This window comes from Hesperophylax consimilis, chromosome 15 (assembly GCF_061612785.1).
Source record: "Hesperophylax consimilis isolate HC1 chromosome 15, BYU_Hcon_1.0, whole genome shotgun sequence".
Lineage (NCBI taxonomy): Eukaryota > Metazoa > Arthropoda > Insecta > Trichoptera > Limnephilidae > Hesperophylax > Hesperophylax consimilis.
The window spans coordinates 36,337,178-36,361,892 of NC_142850.1; the positions used below are offsets into that span (position 1 = coordinate 36,337,178).

Here is a 24,715-nt window from a genome sequence, read left to right on the forward strand (position 1 = left end):
TGAAGAAACCATTGGCTATGAAATATGCCGATCCTTTTTTAATAAATAGTGATGAATACAAGGTTATTTATTTTATTTAAATATATCGAATAAATAATATTTTCCAGCTTTAAAAAATGAAATGACTATGTACTATACCTCTTTACCAGAATTCATAAAAAGGTGCGTGTAAATATTCTTATGGTCACCATGTTACTTTGAGATTTTTCATTTTTAATGGGTGTTATTTCAAAGGTTTTTTTTAAAATGTAAATACCGTACAAGAGTATCAACTGCTTCCAACCATCCGGAAATCCAGTCCATCCAGTGTAACTATGGCAACCCCAATTGTGATATATTGTGAGGCTGATGGTAAAATAAAGAGGAATAAGTTGGTCACGAGGAAATTGGGAAAGAACCTGATTATTCAGATGTGGATAATAAATACGGCTAGAGCCATTTCAAGCAAATTCCAATTCTTAATATTTTAATAAGGGTTTTTCACCTTGACGATACTACGAACGATCTTCCACTCAGGCTGTGTATGTATCATACTTATGGATAATATTTGACTGTTTTATTTCTTAATACTTTACATTAATTTAATATTTAATCATCCGACTGTGTATACGACTAGAATTTACAAATCTTGCAACTTCCGCAGGATTGCGGCATCGAATTTAAAATTCCTGCTGGATTCCGGGGATTTGCGGGATTTTTTTCATTTAATTGAAATAATTCCAATATTTCGATTATTATTTGGTATCAATTATCTTTGATACTAGTATATTAAAAAAGTCATTAAACAGGTAACATAGTAAGTCATTTAAGATGACTTTTCGTGTGAATCTTCTTCTTGGGTTTGGTATTATTAATGAAAAAAAAATATTGAAAAGGTAACATACCTAATAAGTATTTCAAGACGTTGATAAAAAATTAATTAATTAATTAATTAATGATTGTAACTTTTTTTAAATTTACTCACATAGAAGACCCTGAGGAGAATAATTTTACACGGGTCTATGTCGAACATGGGGATGCTGTGAGGAGTGTATTTTTAAGGAAAAGAAGGAAAGGAAATTCTGGGAGCGAATAAGGTATGATGGGTGGGTATAAATCTAGAGATCAGGGTGTCCAGGAGTGAAGGATGAATGAATATACACCGATTGCTACGACGCAAGCCCACTGGATCGAGAGACCAGTTCGGGAGGTAAAAGAGTCTCCTCAAACCAGCCTCTCCCGATCTGGCACACCTCCCTGCCGATGGGCAGGCGCATCCTGAACACACCTCACCCTATGAACCCGGGAACCCCTGCCAAATCATCATGCGTAGCGAACCACTATGCCGCAGGTGTTGGTTATCATATAAATGGTTCCGGGAGCGTAGGTACCCAAGCCGGCCTTCCGAATTGACTCTTACAGTACAGAACTCTCAGCAGTCATTAAGGATCTATCTTATTTGGTATTAGTAGTATTTTAAAACTACGTTCGAAAAAGTAACGTGATGATTATATTAAGAAGATTTTGTTAAAAATGTGATCGTTAAAACTTTGTGGGAAATGTTTTCTGTGCATTCTTGCTTTTGCATATTACTTGATTCTATTCGCAAGCGCGTGCAGATTAGATTGCGTTGTTTTTGGTATAAAATCCCACTTCACCGCAAATTCCACAATGCCGCCAATCCCACAATCACCCATGAAAATCCCGTAAATCCACGGGAGCAAATATTGCTAAAATCAAAACGTTTTCGACAGCAAATAATATCGAATGTAGTTGTAAGATCAATTACTGTCTTTGGCAATATATAATATATAAATCAATTATAAAAAATATCATAATCAGTATGCGTCATAAAAATGATTTAGTTCTTACCATACTTCACTGAAATTAATTTCATTTCAGTTCAGGAGTGAAAGGTCCAATGAAAATAAGTAAAATTAGCATATTGTCCGGAGGGAAAATAAATTCAAATTAACATAATATTTGCGTTGAATATATTTGACAGCAGTTCTGTGCGGAAAGAAATCATTCCTGACATAAGTAACAGCATATGATTAATGCAACGTCCAAGGCGAATTATGACATAAGGCTCAACTTGATTGGCATTACGCTGGAAAAACTATATGCTTATTTTCACGAAAGATTGTATAAGTGTAGTGGTTATGAAATAAATTAGAAATATCACTGAGAATATTTGTAGATTTTCCCCATCTGCCCTGATAATGGATAATGTGATGCTGTCCGAAATGTTGGCTAAAGATGGGGGTAGCTTAACACGGCATAATAATAATCTTAGATTAAATATCAATAAAGTTGGATAGAACAATGTATTTATTCATATATTTATTTTCAAAAACAGTAAAAACCGGTACATTGCAAATTCGGTAATTACAAAAAAGTGAATAACAAATACATTTACAGGTGGGACAAAAAAAAATTTCAAATGCAGGTTTACAATGTTAAGTTTTGAATAATAATATTTCACGTTTAAATACGTTGAAGGACATGTGGAAAATATACACATTTTCTGCGAGGCCGTTAATTAACCTAGTGATTCTTCCCAAGGGCATCACCATTGGTAAGTTAGTTCTGCACCTAGGAAGAATCAAAAGCCTGTGTTGTGTTGTATTGATACTAAACCGTTTAGAAGCTTATACGTCATCAGGAGTAATGCAACATACCTTCTGGAACTAAGGCTGCATACATCCAGCATTCCCGAGATACATTTTGTTGGAAACAGCCATCTGTAAAAACCAAACTCTCTCGTGTAGAGGTATCGTAAAAACTTTTTTTGTATGTTCTCGACCATTAGTACATAGACAGTGTCCTCTGGCCCCCATACCTGAGATCCACTCTCGAGAATGCTACGCACTAAGCTATAGTAAAGCAGCCTTATAACTGCGAAGTTGGTCAAGTATTTAGAATTGTATATGACAAAACCCAACATCTTAGTGGCTGATTTACAGATCTTTTCAATATGAACGTTAAATGTTAAGCGAATGTCGTACACAATTCCCAAGTCCTTGCAAGTTACCATGTATTTCAGTGACGTATCTTTCATTTTGTAATTAAAATATATGGTCTTGTGTGCCCTTGTAAAGCATATGACTAAACATTTTTGGAAGTTGAACCCAAGATTGTTTTCAATACTCTAGTCAATAATTGCATCGATATCTTCCTGGAGCTTTCTACAGTCTTCTAACTACCTTATTCTCAGAAAGAGTTTAATGTCATCGGCGAAAAGTAGATAACGTATTCATACACACGACGCCCGGACGACGCACTTCGCCGCTCCAAACTAGCTATTATATAATGAAATTAAGCAGTCACAAGGACAAAATCAATCGTGACTATAATAGTGCACTAGGGACTTCCCATTAAAGGTTCAACTCTTGACGGGATCACTCAGTTTCTCATGGGGTACGTTGTGAGGCTGAATGGGGTGAGGAAGTGAAGGATATGCGAAAGAGGAAGGTTGGGAATTGACAATTAAGAGTAAATACTGGATAAATATCCACCCGAAATTGATAAAATAGGGATAAGGTCAAAAAAATTAAATGGAAAATAGTCGTTGGTAATATTGGTACTAGAGGATATTTATATAATAATTTTAACCCAACCTTGAGTATTGTTCAGACATTGTCTTCCTGATGCATGTTTTGGGGGGTTCCAAGGCAATTCAGGACAGCACCGATTTAAAAAAGTGATATAAAGTCATTAAAAGTGATCAATAAAGAATGGCTTGCAAATCTTACCTAATATAACCTATTTAACCTAGTTTTTTTCTCTCCACTTTTCAAGAGTGTGTAAAGGGCATTGAATTTTTACGGTCCTGAGTTGCCCTGTTACCGTTTTTTGCAATTTGTCATTTTTATATTCAAGCAAAGTTAATTATTGAAAGCTTACCTGTGTTATCATTGAATTACTCGAAAAGTCTGTAAACTATTGTAATAATAGGTACATTAATAAATAACACAAATTCGCCATATTTAAAGATAGCTTATAGAAAAATGTCACTGATATTAGTGTTCTAAATATAGCTTAAAATAGACAATAAAATCGTTTAGTGTGGAAGGTAACGTACTACTTTCATAATGTATTTATTATCAATAAACGCCGGCAATGAATACATATTTCATAGTATGTAAAAGATCGCCACCTCTATGTTTTCATCATCATCGCTATTTAAATATTACTCGATATATTAAAGTCATAATTAGTGCTGCATCAATGTATATATAGCATCAAGTGTAAGCCACCCAGAAGAGCGAGGATTGTAGAGAAGCAGGCAGGATTCAGCATGCAGCATGCTGCATCCTGGGTTGTACCCGCTGCAGACGTCCAAATTTGATGGTAATAATGTATAATTATTTCTTCATTCCGTTTGCGTCTGCGAGGTGGAAGGCAGAAGAGTTCGCTGCGGGAGTACACGAATGTTTACATTCCTGGCAGATGAAAGCTCTTCATAAAGCTTTCAAATTACAGCCTAATGAAATGTGCATTTACTTCATGAATTTATACTCGTACCCATTTCAGGTTCATGTTACTACTAGTTGAAGCTCCCGGCGTTGCCCGGACCGAACACAAAGAGAACATAAACAGTGACCTTCCTCTTGTATTGAAGTTCAAGTGTGGAAATTTTCATCAGTCTCGGAATAAAACTGTAGATTCTGTAGAACTATAGGTTGGATTTTAGAGTTTCAATGCTATTACAGTGTTTAATTAATGAGTTTTGAAGATACCATTTGCATTTTTGTTCACAGGAAGACCTGTTGATCCACGGAGACAGCGTTTACGACATAATAGATAAACAGGACCACCAAGGGGTGCAAGGAGAGCTGTGCAGGACCCCGGCCGACGGGGAAGACCGCGTCTTCCTCTGCAGGATGAACGTCTCCAGGAACGCCAGGAGGCAAATGAGATTTGGAGATCAGAAGGTACAGTAAATTTTGCTTTCAATTAATTATTTTATCTTAATATTCCCCGAAAAAGTTTGGACTTACGCATCCAATTTGATCTTAAGGGATAAAGATGAATTGGGAAAAATTGTGAGACCATTGTAAGGTTCTGTAGACTCCAAAGACTAAGATGGGCTGGTCATGTGAAAATAATGCACGATGATAGATGGCCAAAAGTTTTGACCAATTGAGCGCTCTATGAAAAGTGACCCAGAGGGATGCCAAGAGATATTTGGGTTATTTATATTACCTACCCATAAATATTAGGAAAAACATAAAACATTTGACAAATGCAATAACAAAAAATCTAAATTTTAAGATAGGACTGAAATATAATTAGGTTTGGAACGCTTACGTCAAGTTATTATTTTTTTCATTTCTCAATAATTAAAAAGAACAATCAATATTCCCGAGTAAACCACAACTGAATAAAAATTGTTATATAGAAGTTTGAAGCAATAGGCATCTAAATATGACGGCCTCCGTGGTTGAGGGCTAAGGCTGTCAACTAGCAATCCGGAGATCGGGAGTTCGAATCCCAGCATGCACATTTAAATTTTATTCGATTAATAGGTTAATTATTAAAAAAAAATCATATAAAAAAACATAGTGGAGTGAGGGACACTGTCAGTATCGCTCTGGAGAAAAACCACCAAACGGATTTGAAAATGGCTTAAGCCGTATTTGGTGACGAGGTCCGAATAGCCTAATTTGTTTCCACTATTCCCTTCAGTACTTACCCCAATTGGGGAGTGCCTTAGTTTCGGACGGTTGGAAGCAATTGGAGCAGTGATGTATTCACTTAAAAAGGAAACAGATTATCAGCTTTATAAAATTTTATTGCAATTTATTAGATATGCGGTATAAGGATTAGATTCATTAAAATACATATACATATACATATATTTAATATTGTTGAGGAATTCTTAACGCATAATTATTTCCACGAATTGAACATAAAGTACACATTAAATCCGTGCATTAATCTGACTGTTATTGTGGCAGTAATTACAGTAAACATCATGAAGATGCCTTCTATGAAAATGGCAGATATCAAATTGGCTTATTTTATAGTCCATAAACGGTGCAATTGCTGCGATGAATTGTAAAACCGATCGTAATCTGAGACATGTGGAAAGGTTTATGAATTATCAATTCGCATCAATAATATTGTAAATAGTACGAACATAAGATACTTACCTATACTTGTGTATAGATGGGTATGTCTTTTATATGAATAATGAGAACCTCAATACATAATCAGAACCTGTACGCACTCGCATATAATATTATGTTTAAATAAGCAACATTTATAAACATATGCATTTCTCGATTTTTGTCTGTTTCATTATTATGCCGTATATTTGCAATGAAATGAGATAAGTTGTTGAATCAGAGAATATAATATCGTTTTTTTTTTTAATAATATCAATGTGGTAAACTTATTGGAACTTGACCTGTGAATCAGCGGAGGCCGCAATATTATATATTAAAAAAAAACTAAATTTACTGAGAAAAATAACAATTTTAAGGCGAAGCTTAGTGCTGAATCACTATTTTGATTAATCTTTATAACGAATTGGTGTACATTATGAATACCAAAAAATATGCTTCAGATAAATTGAAGGTTTTCCTATAGTTTTGCTTGAGTAGAATACAAATAAATAAAATATTACTCAATAAAAAATATAAATGTAAACAATTATTTTTATAAGCAATAATTGTTCGCCTGAAACACTCATCCACATTGAAAAAATAATGTGCTATGTGCTATGCATATGTAAATAAAATTGTGCTATGCATAAATAAAATCTTGTCTTTAAAACATTAATTTATCAAAAAAAATAATAAATAAATGTAAACAACTAAAAAAACATTTTTCAATAGAAATGTATGAACGCGTAAAGAAAACAACTTTGAAAAATAACAGTTTTATAGCTAAGATTATCTGTGACAGTTTCACTTGATTGACTTTTTTGCTTTCTTATAAAATTATTTACAAATTAAATAAAAGCTAGTTTTGTGCTTTGAATCGAACGTTTCTAGACTCCGTTTGTCAAGCGATTTAAATGCCTATTACCTACAATATAAGGTATACCAAGAATATACACATTTTTGTCTTGTAGCTTTCTCTTAATTGGCTCAGTTGCAACTTGCAACACGTTCAAATTTCGAACGAATATTGCGATACGTTCCAATATTAGTCTGATGCTCTTTGCTTTGAAATGTTCTACAAAGTTTCGTGTAAAAAATAGACGTTTATTCTAGGACAAGAGACAAGGAACTTAAAATACATAAGATTGCAAGAAAAAAATAACTTTTGTTCAGGTTCACGCGTCATTCAAGTCATGGTTGGTGAGAAAATCTGTAGGTACTATGAACATTTTTATTATGATGGATTATTTCTTTTTTGATGTAATTTTTATAATATCTTTACGTTATTCCATCAAAGAACTTCAAATTACAAAGCTAACCTTACGTGTATTTTATATTTATTGTGAGAATGGCTGTTGCAGTAGTTATATTACTACAGTGTTTTTATCGATAATAAAAATATTACATTTATGGATTTTTATTTACGATGCGTCAAAGAGAGAGGAAAAAAAGGAGAATGAGGAAAGTGATCGACGGTTATAACTTTATTTTATTTCTTGATACAATATTTTTTCTCGCGACTTTTCATAACCTACAGTCAACGGCTTAAAAATTCCACAGGATTATAAAAAAAATTTAGTAAATCAATCTTAGCTACATATTTTTAATAAATGCTACTATTGATAATAATATTATTTATTTTTTAAAAGAAATACAAAACATTATCGGGTTACCAATAAAACCATACCACAGTAAGCTAAAATTTTGCTTATGTTGTGATGGAGGACTTAGCCAGTCGAGGAATTGAATACACTACGCCTGGGTGGGATCCAAACGCGATGCAAACTCAGTCACTGACCGGTATTGTTCTGCGATGTTTCATTTATAATTCAACAGTTAGGTGTAATATTATAAATTCCCGAACGTGTGATTCGTCGTTTGCCTTAAGCCATTATAATACCAAGAAAAATTCTACCTGAAAAATTCAGGTTTCAGTGAGTAATTTTAACTCTCGAACGGTGAGTTCTGGCGTCAAGAAATGTATGCTGTTTTTTTTTCTGTCTAGAGTTCTCAGATCCATCACGGTCAAAAAATAAGACACAAAACGCCATTAATTTTTCGTAATATTTAATTGTTTAATCAGAAGAGTGTTATGCTTATGTCATGTTAATGTTAATTGAATATTTTGTATAGCGCCGTTTGCGTGAAAAATTACCGTAAAGGCGCTTTGTACCTCTTCTATAAGTACTGATTTTGTATTTTTCCATTTTATTAAAGAATTAAAAAAGTAGGTAGGTAATTACTTACTTTTACGAAAATTATTTATACATACATATGTAAAAGGAAATCTTAAATAAAGTGTGATATTCAGGTGGGTACTTATTATGAAACTGCTCCAGATGATATCTTTGGGCGGGCCCATGAATAAGCCATGTAGTGGATTCTGCGAACCAAGGGCTGCACCTCTGGGAGGCTGTGTGTGCATTGTGCAGGCTGCATTATCTAGGCTGTGTGAAGCCAGCGGGTGTTCTGTGCTCTTAATTAACGTGGCGAGTGACGTACTGAAGCTAATAATATTGATTCAAGTCGCAGAATTATAATGAACACATAGGTTTCGAGTTCCTATAACCTACTAAGGTAAAATAAAAGGCCTCCACGACGTAGAGGTCACGTTCACTGCCTTCGGGAGAAAGATTTTAGAAACAAATCCTTTAAAAATACTGAACTGCGTTATAAGTATGTCATTTTAAATTAGCGCCATCATGGGCTCGCAACGGATTTTGAAGAGTCTCGTGATCAAGTCAGTGCCATCGAGCAACGACATTTTGAAAATGACGGCGATTTTTGTTGATGCTCGTCGTTTCTGCTGATTTGTGTGATGTTTTACCGCAAGTATAGAAAATGAAAATAAAGAGTGATTAGACTATTTTCAACAGAGAAGTTAAACATTTACTATTAAACTTATTTTATCTTTATTTTTATTTTTTATTGTTTCACATACATACAAAACAGTGGATATATTTTATTGTTTGTAATGCTTTGTATGCTAATTCACTTGTTAAGATGTCTTCTTTAAGAACTAGTATATACCTTATTTTTTCTGTTATTTTAAAACTCTTACATATTTCATGCTTTAAGTTCTTGTATTGCATCTGTACAGTAACTCTTTTAAAATAACTTAAATTTATATTTGATATTGTATCTCCACTTAAACCATGGAAATAAGATAAAAATATGTATACATAATACCCACATTCAGGCTTCGCCTTCGTGGGATGTTTTATATTACGTACATTTATTACAATATTTTTATACCGTTTTCAATATTTTATGTAACTATCCACGTATGTTTAAAAAAATTCAATAATAAAAAATAAATAAAAAAATCTGACTGTAGAATAAACAGAATAAACTATCAAACGGTGAACGTTAGCATCGTGAAATTTGTACAGCTCCTAGTAGATATGTATTAGTTGTTTTGGTTACCACAACCACCTGTTTTGCTTTAAACGCAATTTCTGTCATGAGCTTTGGAGATTCAAAATAACTAAATATCAATGAGTATATATTCCATCCAATGCATGGTCCTTGGCATTATGTGCTATGGAGCTTTGAAACATCCTTTAAAAAATCAACAAATATGTCACAACTACCTTTTGTTATTTCAATATTGTTCAATTAGAAAAATATTTTGTTTAATTTTGGTCGAAACTAGCACGAAGCCGGGTAGTAAAACTAGTTAATGGATGGTGAATATGATAAGAATTTGAACGCGGCCAACTCTAGCAACACCATGACATCATAGCTCACTACTTAATTTAATAAAGCCACAATGACCATTGTATGAAAACATAAATTGTATGTAAACGACATCGCGATAAATTCTGAGATCAAATTACAAATGACTCTATTAAAGATTCTGGGACAATGCGTTGGCGTGAATAATGGAGCCGGTGTCAAAGCTCAGTGAAAATAAATCATCAATTCCGCGATTACCATTATTCTGGTGATTGCTAACGACTTAATAATGAACAACAGATAGGTAATCGGAAAAATCAACCACTAAATAATATTGCCATCGACTTAATAATTCGTGGAAATGGGAAAGTTTCTTCTAACCATGCTGCTCTAACCATTAAGCTACGTCTATTTATTATAAACCCGCTAAATATTTCAATACGTAGTAGTCTTTTTCATTCAACAATTAATGATTATTACATACATATTAAAACAATTATCTTTATTTTTGTAGGAAAGGGTTTGTTAGTGCTAAATTCTATATTATTTTAATGAAAAATAATAGTTCCGGTACGGGCTGTGGGCTCAATTCCCGTCGGGGGTATTTATTTTTTCTCGGAAGATTTTTCTCAATATATATATGGGTTTTTCAGGTAAATAATTATAGTTTTTAATAATGTGTTATCCTGCATTAAAACCTTGTCTTATAAACATTAGTTTATCATTGAAAACAATAATTCAATCATTGAAGTAGTAGATAATACTGGCAAATCTAAATGAAACATTAAACAGAACAAGACATAGAAAAATGAGAAGGTAACGGTCTCAACTAGGATCGAATCCGAACCAGAATCTCTGTCTTAAAACCAGTGCAACGCCTCTAATCACTCACTCAGTGGTTGATCTAATAATTTTATTTCATGTGATAATAATTTAATCACTAAACAAATCAAACTTAATCTCCATTCTCTACGGTTTTGTGATAGCACTGGTTAATTTCAAAATAAAGCTATTGGGAAATGTAACTTATGATGACAGTAATAATCAATACAGATTTATCTTATTGACAGCACAGCTAACACTTCACACTGGAAACTATGGAAATTCCAACTAAAATCCTCAAACACGTATTATCATGTCCGAAGCTTAATCGGACAAGATCAATAAATATTTACTTCTTAAAATATGGGAAAATTATTTACAACATGGGATGATTCACGAATTAACACGCCTCTAACCACTTGGTCATTGGAACTTTATTTTACGTCATTATTTTCGACATCATATTTCAAAGGAATTTATTTGTAACCTAGATAGTGTCTCGGATGAACATTTCTATAGGGCTGATATTTTATATTTTCCAAGGGGTATGGTGGATGTTTCCTCGATAATTCGGGTTTTTAGCTCTTCTTTGGTATGGGGGCGATGATTGAAAACTTTCTCCCTCAAATAACCTCACAGAAAAAATTCGCACATGCTTAGATCTGGCCATCAAGTCACGCATCAGAGACACAAGTCGAGCAGAGAAAATTTGTCTCAATTTAGCCATAGAAATTCGAGCTGTATGATCCCCATCTTGTTGAAACCTAAGATCTCCAAGATTAGTTTCTTCAATCGAGTGTTGCAATTTGTTGCTGCAAGAAAATCAGCCAAAAACTTCAGATGTGTACAAGTGTGTTGCTGCTAAAGGCCGCCATCTTGCTGAAGTGTTCTTTAAAAGTTAATAAAAATAGATATTATATATAAATCACAATAAGTTTTCTTTATACCTTCTCAAAACCGGGTCATTACTTATTTCCCATCCTGTAAATTAAGTATAATATTTGTTTTAACATGTATTTTTAACCATCTCAGTGTTAGCTGGATTGAAGTTGCTACATATTTAGTTTCACGACGTTTGGTCCACATAGGGTGTAGCCTGCCGGGCCGTGCGGCACCGCGGTGGCCATTTACATAATGAAGTCCTCACACCGCGCTAACAATGACGCTGACACCGAGGAATATCGACATAAATCACGCGCTATCGACAGCTTTCAGGGACTCGCCGCTGCGGTGGAGAAGCGACGCCAATGAGACAATCAGCCACGCTGTGAGACGAAATAATGACAAAAAATAAATCGAGAAACAATCAATTATTTTTTTTATGATGACCGTCCATTACCTCACAACATACCTCAATTGGGAATGCCTTTGTCCCCAGATGGTTGGGGCCTGTTGGGACTCTTGTGCGGTATTCACTTTTTTAATATTTTAAATAATATGATTTTTTAATGTGAATGTGGCACGAAGTGTTTGCCAAGACCGAGTTGGTTGGCGGTCCGTTCTCTCTGCCTACTCTGTGGAGAACCGGTATGATGGTTAATTAGTTAGATATGATTGTTTCTTCTCTTGTGGTACGAGAACTGATGAAATGCAGGAAAACCCTTAATTTTTTTCGCCTTTCAATTAATTAGGACTTAACAACAGTTTAAGAATTAGTGACAGGTCTCCTTAGAATTTATATAAAATTATTTGATTGATTAATTGATATAAAAGGGGCTATATTTTTTTTTCGATTAGCAATCATGCAAGGCCGACGCGTAACTGATTGTTAAATGTCACGTGATCAAGTCAGTGCCATCGAGAAACGACAGAATGGCAATAGTTGTTAATAATTTTACTCCTGAATAAACAGAGTGATTACACTATTATAATAGTTAAATTTACTTACGACAGAACTGACTTCTTAACCGGTTCAGTGCAAATCAATATCATGAACGAACCAATCATATGTTATTTTAATGGTAACAATAGCTCCTGGCAGTGAATGTCTAGTCTGTCTTGGCAATCGTAGAAAAGAAAAGTACGTACGTTTAGGGAATTTAGCTCCACAAAAACTATGTTTTTTTTAAGATTTCTTAAATCGTACTGGGTATGCGAAAATCTATCATCACACGTATTTTTTACTAGCACAAGCAGCATTTAAAATATTATTACGGAACGTCTACGAAAATTAGCATATTTAAGTCATTTAATATAGGTAATATTATGTCATGTAGATATAGGCATTTGATGTACGATGCAGCTATCTTCGCAATTCGTCATCACAGACTGCTGACATATTATAATATGTTATATTTTCAAGCGGAATATGCATGATATTTACAGAAATCATCATGATCAAACTCGCTCCGTACAAATACTAGGTAAACATGTACATATTTTGTTATAAGTTATTATTATCATTTCGGAATGCAGTCGCATGACTGTGACGACAGAATAATTGTTTATCTATTATTGGCAAACTTTGATTTTAAAATTAGCACTTTAGTATTATTTATAACATAACCAACACTTCAATGATTCTTATCTAGTTCAATGAAATGTATGACGTAGTTGAACAGTATTTTTTGTAAGTTTGACAAAGATTCCATGCAAGGTCAAAAGTTCGATATTTGGTGGCATACTTAAATTTTTTTTAACATAAATTCATATTTAATTATTGATTTTCACAAGTAAAACTTTATGTTTTAATCATCGGCACTTACACACTGAGAAAACTTACTGATATTATTACGAATCTCTTCAAATTATTCGTTATCCGGTTAGAAACGATATTGCAGGCCATTAATGAATTAAATGATGAATGAAAAATGACAATGTTTGGTCACAACATATCATTACGAATTTACTAAAAGTTTATCAGGAAACGGCCTGCAGTCCCATTTTAAACCGGAATTCCAATAATTTAAAGAGATTTTTAATAAATCAGCATACTCCCTTTTCTCTGTACATCATAATCATTGATCACCAGTGCCAAATTCTTTTCTGTGAATAAAAAATTTAAAAAAAAATTCTCACCTATTTTTATCGTCCAACGGTACGATGACTTTTGTAATTTTATTTGAAGTCAGTGCATTACATATAAGTGAAGCGTGATAGATTGAAGGTGATTTTTAAGCTACAGGTGTATCAGTACGCTTTCGACATGTGCTCAAACAATATGCTAATGAATTATCTAATCGTTGAGGTGGAAATATTTTATCTCATGAAAGGTTGAACATGTTTTTGATCTCCCCTGCCGGGGCAAGATTTTAACGTTTGTAATTGTTGACGGTAGAAAATAATTTACTTTTTATTGCTTTTTTCAGAACCACACTGATGTATGCCAAGTTGACGGCATGAATCGAATTCGCATGTCCAAGAAAAATAAAATTTTCAGTTAACTTAAATAGGCTTTATCACTTTACATTATTTATGTAGGTATATTAAATTGACTACATGTCAAGAGACATCTTAGGTCGGATAAGCAACAAACCCAGGCTACTAAAGCGCAAGAGATCGACACAATTCGCAATACGAGTAGATGCTTACATTGTATCTACGTTACTGGCGTACCAGCTACCTCTCAATGCGATTTCAGATATTGGAATTCAAAATTGATGCAAATTTATTCTCATCGCTAGAGGTGGTAGCCGTAGAAAAGTTCAGGGCTTCAAACTATGTTATGGTAGGTATTGTTCGATGCATACTCAATGTGAATTATGTACGTGGTTCTCAAATTATTATTTCCAACTAAATTAAAGCTAATTCTTGAGTACTTTTGTAAAGAAATTTTATAGCCTACATTAGGAATCGACTTAAACATGGTGTTTTTATTCCCACTCTCCCATCCATAACAAACAATCATCATTAAACAATTCTTAAGTTAATCTCATATATCCATCTATGGCGACTGCTAACTGTAAAAAATGCTGTCATTATTTCATAGGATTATTGAACAAGTCTAAATGGTTCTAGAATCGATATATCTGGTAGTCTGTTATGCCAAATCTCTTGTTTAGGAGGGCATCTGTGGTTGATGGTTACGATCCTTTGCAACGAATCCGGAGGTTGTGGGTTCATATCCCGGCGTGAATTTTATTTGATGAGTTTGTGCTATTTGTTTGTGCTATTTGTATTGTGCTATCGTATTTTGTACCAGCACAAAACACGATCACAAAATCAAATACATTTATCGTCATCTACTTACACGACCAAATTTGGAATTAACTCCTTACAATACATTGCACATAAACAATATAACGCATTACCTAGTAATTTAAAACTTCCGGCAAATAACAAAAAAACATTGACAAAAGCTCTTAAAAGATATTTTCTTAGTAGTTTCGTTAATGACTAACACAATCTTTCTCTGGTACTCCATAATAACATCTGTGTTTATTTATTTTAATGTATTTTATTTATTTGCCTTGTCCTTTCTAATGTTGTCTTTCCCGAAATGAGTTTTATAAACTCATTGGGAATAATACATTATTATCATTTTATAATGTATTATCTTGTAATAAATTTCGCAATTTATTAATCTAAAATAATTACTATATTTGCGGCAAGCTCCAGAGTGGTAGACAGTTTCTGTAATGCTCTTGTGAAAGATCTTCATTCATAATTGAAACATTTCTTAAAACGGCTTTAGCCACATGACCATCCCTGAATAGATGGGTACTTCCCCACCTTCCTCTCTCCTCTCTCCTCTCTCCTCTCTCCTCTCTCCTCTCTCCTCTCTCCTCTCTCCTCTCTCCTCTCTACTCTCTCCTCTCTCCTCTCTCCTCTCTCCTCTCTCCTCTCTCCTCTCTCCTCTCCATCCCCTCCCACTTTTTTCAATCTCACAACATACCTTGGGGATGCCATAGTCTTCAGACGGCTGGAGATGGAGTTGGGACTCCTGGGCGGTACTCACATTAAAAAAAAATGTAAAACATCTTCCCTTCAAATATTTGAACTCCATTGACGAATTTTTGAATGACAAAAAATCCTTATAACCTTTAATAAAAAACAAGTTTTCCAGAGAGTTTTGGAGGCTTTAGCACTTTTTGTTAAGATTAGAATTTAGTCAAAGCAGAATAATTTAACATGGATACCAACCGAACATCGTCACTGAAATTTCATCCACTTTCTTTCCGTTCCCGACTTCCAAAGACTCTGAAACAAAGAGTCGAAGCAAATGTGTGTTAAAATATCATTATTTTCCAAATTATATGATATTGCATGAAACCAACTATATCCAATATGCTAACTGGATAAATCTAGGCAACGATGGAGTTTTAATAATGTCGGGGAAGAAAAAAATAATTTTCGTTTTTTCGCCCTTTAAATACAATAAAAAAATTACCTTAACATTATTTAACACCTAGGTAATCATTTAATACCTAGGTAATCATTTAATGCCTTGGTAATAATTTAATACCTAGGTAATCAATTAATGCCTAGGCAATTATACAATACCGAGATAATCATTTAACACTTATTTCATACTCATCAAGTATAAACTTGTTTTACCATCCATTTTCTTAAAAACTGTCGTCCAATGATTGATAGACTATATGAGATAAGTATAAAAATTAGTTTCTTGGGTCATATATATATCCTGTACAAAAATATGAGAAAAAATGGAGGAAAATAATGTTTTTCAACAATCAAACTTATTTAGTATATTGTAACTGTATTTAGTAAATTATATATAACTTTTTATATGGGAAAAAAATCGAGAAAATTTGAAAATATGATAAAGGAGCATATGAAGTGTACAGTAATAGTATATCGAAGTTTTATTTTTATTTATTTATTTATTTTTTAATTTAATTAAAATCAAATTTAATACTATAATTATTAAGTTCTGTAAATATTTTTTGGTTTTTGTTATTGTTACAGCTGTTTCGGCTTTCAAGGCCATTTTCAAACTGTCCAGTTTGTAGAGAACTTAATAATTATATTATTAAATTTGATTTTAATTAAATTAAAAAAAAATTAAAAGGAGTTCTATAAATTTAACACAAAAACAATAAATATATCGAAGTTTACTTTTTTATGTGAATGTCTGGAGCCAGTGAGACTATAGCATCCCAATTGGGGTATGTTGTGAAGCTAAAGGTAGTGGGGAGGGGATGGAGATGTGAAGAGAGTGTACCTGGCTATTCTGATCTGGTCACCAAACACAGCTAAAGATATTTCAAGCAATGTTTCAATTCTGAATGATAGTCTTACACCAGGGCGATAGTAAGAATATCTTCTAGTGAGTACACTATATATTTTTTAAATTAATAAATTGTGAAATAACATAGATTAATATAGTAAATTTTACTTCTAGATTTGAACCCGCGACTTTCGGCTTGCTAGTGGAGAGTCTTACCCCTGGACCATAGTATCCATTTATATAAACTTTTCATTTTAGAAAATAGAAAAAAAAGTGTTTAAATATTATCAATTTCATTTGTCACAATCATAGTTTACGCCCCCTTTTTACCTCCCTTCTAGCCCCACCTATCATTTTACATCTCTAAGTCTATATTTGAAATTAAGTTTTAAGTTATCCCTAAAGAACTGGTTTTTTGGACAATAAGGGTGGTTAGAACTAAGTGTTGATTAGTTTTCTTATAAATAAGAACTTAAAACGATGCCATGAAATAAGTTGCTATGTAAAGAAGAAATACTAATATGATTCTTATTAAATAGTTAATTCACACTACAGTACTACTAATAAGTGCCTCTTACGTCCTACTATTTCTACTTACTTATGTTTATGTTAATTGCAAACATATTTTTTATGTTAATGCCGCACAAGATTCCCAACTGTATCCTGCAAATCGGAGTCAGTGAGACTATGGCATCCCAATTGGGGTATATTTTGAGGCTAATAATGAAGAATATGGAGAAGAGGAAAGTAGGAAAATAATGGTTATTCAGATATAGTTATCAAACACAGCTAAAATCATTTAAAGCAACGTTTCGTTTCTAAATGGTGGTCTTTTACAAGAGCGATAGTGGGAGTATCTACCACTCTGAAACATGTCACAAGTATATTATATATCAGTGGCGTGCAGTCCACAAAAACGCCTACCTTGAAAAACAAACCGATAAGAAAATAAAATTGTGGACTAAAACTTCAATAGTCTTCGTGGTAGGTTATTAGTCTTTTACTACTCGCCAAGACAAATACGCAAGCTCGCTCAGTTTTAATCTAGATTGGATACGGTAGTCTTCTGTTTCAGACGTCAGCAAAAGCATCTATATATAAATTCATTTTACCCGGTATAAAATAAGTATACCAGGAAAAGATGAATATAACGATTGCAAATACTATGTGATATTATACAGTTTTGCCATTTGAGTATCCTCTGGCTTTATCCATCTGTGGTAATCTGCAGTCACTGACTGAGGGCAGCGCTGTGCCTGTATTGTATAAACGGTTGTGTTGATTTACATAAATATGAGCGGAGCTAACTTGCCTGAGAACTCAGAGCCTAGAAGTAGGTATCGCAGGACTGCAGGCCATTCACAAGCTGGAGATTATTTAGAATTCGGGGAAACATCTTGTATACAGAAGGTTATTTAGAGTTTAATTTATCTATATGGATGAACTTTCGTAATACCTAGGCAACCCATCGCAATTCAAGATTTTAAAATGTGAAATTTACTTAGCGACAGCACCGACGTCGTAATTTGGCTTTCACTCTCCCAGGCCTGTACTCTAGTCGGCCACGACGTAGTTCTTTGGCGTTACCTGACGAATTTATTTATTACTTCGATATTATTTACCGGTCAGTAGTCGAATTGGCATCGTGTTTGGGTCCCACCCAGGATTAGACCTTGGCTGGCTAAGTCCTCCATCACCACACAAGTAACATTTTCTGCTTACTGTGGTGGTAGTAGGAGATTTTCAAATATTGTCATCAGGTTATTCGTAACCCAGGAATGTTTGTGTTTTATTCGAAAACTTGTCCATTTTCAAACGTTTTTGACGTTTTTTAACGCCTTCTGAAGATTTTTTATGTGTTTTGACTTCATTTGACGTAATTTTAAGTTTTTGACTATTTTGACGCGAGTTCAAAAGAAGTATATGGATAAATATTAAAATGATGTGAGTTTACACCTCGTTCCAGAACATAAAATTCTTCCAGTATCGCACCATTCAAAACCTAAACTTTTATTGAAATTCGTCCCATCCTTTCAAAGTGCCTTTAAACACATTCGTCAAATTCAGAATCCAATCCACTTCGTATCCGCACTTATTGACTGTGAAATAAACATTTTAAATGAATTGTAGACTTCTTTAGCTCCATTAAATGTGTTCCTAGTGGCCATAGCAACACACCATCCGAAGTTTTATTATCACCGTTCGGTAGTTAGTAGTTAGCAAAACAGTAATAAACCATTGCTAGTAGAAATATGTTCCAGATTCTAGCGCCAATGAAGTGTCGTTCTGAGCACACATTTAGTTCAGAGCGCACTGCTTTCAATAGCTGGTATTCCATTCATTTTGGTTAACCCCTCAAGTCTTATAAGGACATTTCAAGCCACAATATCATATTTCATTAGAGCCTCTGATTGACAGATCTTACCGGGGCGTCCATACATTATAAAAGTATTATTTATCGATGTGGAGATATTTGATTTGTTCTTCTTTTGAAAAGGATATTAACCCTTCATATTTTGTCTAAAATATTTATACGTGATTTCATGGATAAAATAAAAAAAAATTGTCAAAGGATATTTGTAATTTGATAATTTGTAATATTTGGATTATTACAAATTGGCGGGAGTTTTTCGTTGGCAGTTGAAAGTTAAAAAAAATATTAATATTTTTTTAATTGTATAAACGGCTTAAAAAATTAAGTGGCAATTTCCTTATTAATTCCCTGCCTTAGAGGAATGTGTTCTCTAAATATCGAATTCTTTCAAAAATATTAGTCAAAAATTTAGGTTGCATTCACATATTTAATATTAAAATTATATTATTTAGAAACATCTCAAAGATAATTTTATCTATTTATTGTTAATACAGCTTCAAAAATAATAAATATATGGCATATTTAAAATAATTTGGAAGCACAGCGAAATTCCATGAAAGTTCACCGTTTCGTTTCGTAGGAAAAAGAAGAAAAAAAAGCATTATCATTAGGTGTTCATACAAAAATGATTTAATGACGACTGTGAATTAAACCCCTCACCGTGAAAGAGGTTTTGCACTTTATAGTAACATTCACAGAAAAGTATTCACCTTTCTGTAAGTATAAAATTATTGTAGAAGTCAGTATAAATAGCAAGCTTTCGATCCGGCATGAAAAGAATAGACGTTTTATTTATGCTTTTTTCGTATTTAATCCATATTTCATATGGATTTGGGATAAAAAAAGACGTATTCTATTTTGGTATCAATGTTTGTACAGTTGGCGGACCTTATTTGATAATATTTTCTTATATATGTCGTCTGTAGTCGTTTTATGTGATTATATTATGTGGAAATGTTGCATGTTCATTCTGTTTCATATTTTAAATAGTGATAAAGTCTAGCTAGCTTTGCAAGAGCTTTTTACAGAGTTTTTAGAAATCATTTGTAGACAAGAATTTTCCTCTTAATTTGAACGTTAAATGTTCAAAAATTCTCCAAGAAGTATCAAAATTCTGCTTTAAGGGGGTGGAGTAGTTTTTAGAAATCTTGAAATAAAACTGTGAATTTTTTATACAACAAACTACACCGAGACACTCATAATAAATATAAATTAAATTTTTAATATTAAATCATATAATATAAATTTTTATATATTATTCTCAATGTATTGTAAACTCTGATCACCGGGATTCATGTAACCATTTTTAAAAAATCTTAAACTTCTGACAGTGACGGACATATATATATATAATGGAATTATGCCTGTTAGTACGATCATCTCCTGAAAAGTTCCCACAAAAAAACTTAACACATAAACACGCTACAAGGTTCATAAGGTACATAAATTCAATACCTCTGTTTTTTTTATTTACATTCATTTTTTAACGTGGAATTGTTGGGTTATGTAATATAATGTATATTTGTTGGGTTAGCTGGAAAAAATATGATGTAACCTATAAGCTATACCATTTGTACTCTTTTTGTGCAATAAATATTTTTTTGAATTTGAATTATGTTATAGATTTTTACATATAAATTATATAAAGACAGATTGAGAAAGTATAGGTATTACTGTTTAGTATTGTAAATTTTGCATGTATTATTGATGATTTGTTAACGAAAAAGTAAAAGGCAAATGACAGATTTTTTTAAATAATTAGTTGTTAAATTAAATTAACACAGAAATTCTCAGGCGGGCTAGAGCAGAGAGAGAACTGCTTAGATTAATAAAAATCAGGAAAATTTCATATCTGGGTCATGTACTTCGAGGGGAGAAGTATCACTTGCTCCAGTTAATATTGAAAGGCAAGATAGAGGGTCGCAGAGGGCCTGGTAGGAGACAAATGTCTTGGCTGCGAAATATACGAGAGTGGACCGGCATTAGAAGTGTGGAGGAGCTATTCCGGGCAGCGCAAGACAAAGAGACATTTTCAAGAGTGATCGCCAACGTCGGGGGGACCTGATACTTCACATAAAGAAGAAGAAGTTGTTAATACATATCAACAAACAAGTCCTGCTAAGCCAATTGAATTGGCTTGTCAACAGGTGCTTAACGTTTATTTACATATACATTTTTATAAGTTATAATTTACGTCTTATATCTACAGAATCAACATTTTTTCATACAAATTTTCATACATATTAAAGTAAAAATTTTTTCCGATAGCCGATTTTTCACCATATATTTAAGCTTATTCATTATTGCTTTATAGTGTAAGGTAATAAATTAAATATCTTCGGTATGTTGTATTCAAACGTTTTCTGTCCGTATTTATTATTAAATTTCGGAACTATTAACCCGTCATTGCGCGTGAATCTAGTACTGTATTTATGTTCTAATTTTTTTTTATGCTGTGGGGTAAATATATGCTGAATTCTTGATGCTTTGTGATGTGGTCTATGGCTTGGTTCAAGGTGCGATTTTTTACTATTTAGTACCGTCCCAAAATATTATTTCTTCTATGACGGTAACTATCTGTATGAAATCTTAAGTATAAAAATAATAATCGTGTAATCAAAAAAAAAATCATATTTGTCCCTAGTCCAGACGTAGTTTCATCATGCGAATCGGTATAAAAAAAGGTATCAAACTATTTATCACAGGAAATGTTTCATACTGAATATGATCTATTTAAAATTAAACACCATAATAGCAAATTAATACTACAATATATTAAATTAACACGATTTTGTTACAACATGCAAATGCAGCATCATTCAGGTGAATCAGAAGAATAAAAACAATTGCGTAATACACTTGCTCACATGTTCCAATTACCTAATTACACTTATTACGTGTCTTAATGATCTAATTTAATTATTAATCCTAACGTGAACGTAAGAGGCTTAACTTATACTCTGAGCTATTTCCATGACTAATCTACAGCTTTACAGACTGTATGGTATTTGTGGATGTAGCCTTGCACAGTAAGGCTTTACCGGATCTTCCATTCACTGAGAACAATTTTCCCATGGACCAACCGAGGCAGTGTTACGAATTCCAACAAGGTTGATTGTTTGTTATTGTGAGCCATCCTTATTTGGAGAATTCATTCTTCATCTTTGTAGATTTGTAGCATATTGTCAAACGCACAAATAAAATATTATGAGAACTTAAAGTCGGTACGATAAATAATATAATTCCATTACAAATGGCAGCTGTAATTTTCCGAAGTCATGCTATTACAACATAAGTTGGGTCCATTATTGTATTGTTGATTCAAGTGAGTCGTTAGTATATATAAATTGACTATGATTGATAGTTGATAGCCGGTTTGATAGAACATTTTTAAACAATCGAAATAGTTTTAAGTTAAGACCTTCGGAATTATTCAGTGAGAAAGAAATAGGATTGTTTGATTATTTTATTTGATCGAATCTAGAAAAGCCGAAGGCCGAATCACCAAAAACGGGAATTCCGATAATAACTTTTATATTTTCCATCCAGATTAACATTGTGGTTTACTACCATTTAGCGCAGAAGATCTTACCAAAAGTATAGTTAAAATATGGTCTTCTAGAAGTAAGTTAATTTTCCCCCTAAATAATTTAATTAATCTCTTTGAGGCCAAATAATCGGAAGGTCTTATGTTATTTGGCAACAACAACTTTCTTTCAAATCTGTTTAGAATACATTTCTAGGAATACAATTTTTTACAAGTGTCATTTAAGAATGTACTAACAATGAAAGTTTTGTGAAATAAATTGTTTTGTGGGTTTTAATTTTCTGCTTTTTCATTTACAATTTTTGTTTTTGTTTTAGTGATATTAAGCAGCACTTGAAAATATGTAGTATTTTGCCGTCACTCAATTACGTACTAAATTCCCATTAAAGTCTAAATTTAACACGATCTTAAGCAAATTACTTTTAAACAAAACTAATCAAATTATTATTTTAAATAATTAAATTAAATTTCCCCAATTCGCCTATGTAGCGATCGAGTGGTGGAAGTTTATAAGGTAAAGGAAATGAGGAATTTGAATGCTGGAAAGTACATGACTATTAAAACGTAGTATTTCAAACAATGCTTGGTTCTTGGTATACGGTTACACCAAAACTAAACGCCGAAAACCACATTAATTTCACGTTATATTATACTGATATACCGGTACTAAGAATATTAACGCACGCAATACGGTATCACTTATACACACATAAATCAATCTACACATCTGCCCCGATGATGGAAACAGTAACGCTGTTTAAATAAAGAAGGGGGAAGTACAACATGACATGATAACTCATTTTAAGTAACGTTTCGATTCCGAATGGTTGTCTTTCACCAGGGCGGTACTGAGACTGTCTCGGATCACTCGGAGAATTAATATTCGCCTCAAAATCTTCAAATATTGGACAGACCATTGTTCCACTAGTTTTGACGGTTGGCTTTCTTGTGTGGTCATTACATCTCAAAGTCAAATTATGATAATGAATTACCAATAATCTCTCATCAGTCAATTCATCAATTACTTTGTATGGATGTCACATATGAGTATCTCACTGTACAAAGTGCTTCTTATTATTTTCATATCGACTATGAACACACAGAAGGGAATACCTCAAAAAATTTGTTTATTGTAAATTAACAGTTTAACTCAATGGATATTGTCTGCCGACCAAAAAAAAAATAATTTGTGAAAAAAATCCCGTTAGAAACGGGATTGCAGTCCCTTGACTAATAATTAACACGTGTTCCGACATCGTGATAATGTATTCGAAATTCACTAAAAGTTTATCAGGAAACCTGTTAACTGGATAACCAATAATTTGAAAAGATTCTTAATAAATTAGCAATATTCATTTTTCTCCGTGCAGCAACAAATTTTGAACGAATTATTTTTCAAATTTTTACCTTAGACCGTTTCCGAAACACGATATGTTTTCTTTTACATCTTCTTAACCCCTCTGTTTTTTATGAAGCAACAAACTTTAACATACGAAAATTTAAGAAATGAGAAAATCGCACATCTTTTTCGCTCTAGTGTATAAGGATTGAGATCAAAATGAGCTTTAAGATCAATTAATCACTGACAAGACGCCACATTGTCATATATTAAACTTGTACATGAGGAAACATGTTTATTTTGAACTCTCAGAAGCAAGGCATGCAATTGGTTGTTGCAACAAGTGGGTATGTTTCCTTCTATCGTTTCACCGTAGGCATTGTTATAACGCTGGGTTCCTTTATACATACTTAATGAGTTCTTAATTCGACCACCCAAACATTTTAACGTATTTTTCTCTTATTTTACATGGTGAATTTCACATTCTTACCTGATAACACAAAGTGGGTATATATAATTTATCATGGTTTTTTATAGTCCTGTTAATTAATTTAGCTTCTGCGCTGACTTTCGGCAATATTTGAACAGGACAAGTAATCCTGCCTAACAAGATGTTAAACAGGTAATAAATCAAAGCATTTACAAATCAGGAACACAAATAATAATAATACAGTGTTGCTTGTGTGAAAAATTAACACCTCACGAATTCATAAAAAATATTTTTTGGTTTGTG

General features: G+C 32.9%; 1 protein-coding gene across 1 annotated transcript in view; it reads left to right on the forward strand.

The window, feature by feature from the left end:
- LOC149417704 (PAS domain-containing protein cky-1-like) overlaps positions 1 to 24,715 on the forward strand; it is a 207,912-nt gene that overhangs the window by 129,328 nt on the left and 53,869 nt on the right. Inside the window, exon 5 of the mRNA XM_089640144.1 lies at positions 4,743 to 4,916. Coding sequence (XP_089496270.1) covers positions 4,743 to 4,916 — 174 coding nt within the window. The remainder of the gene's footprint in view (positions 1 to 4,742; positions 4,917 to 24,715) is intronic.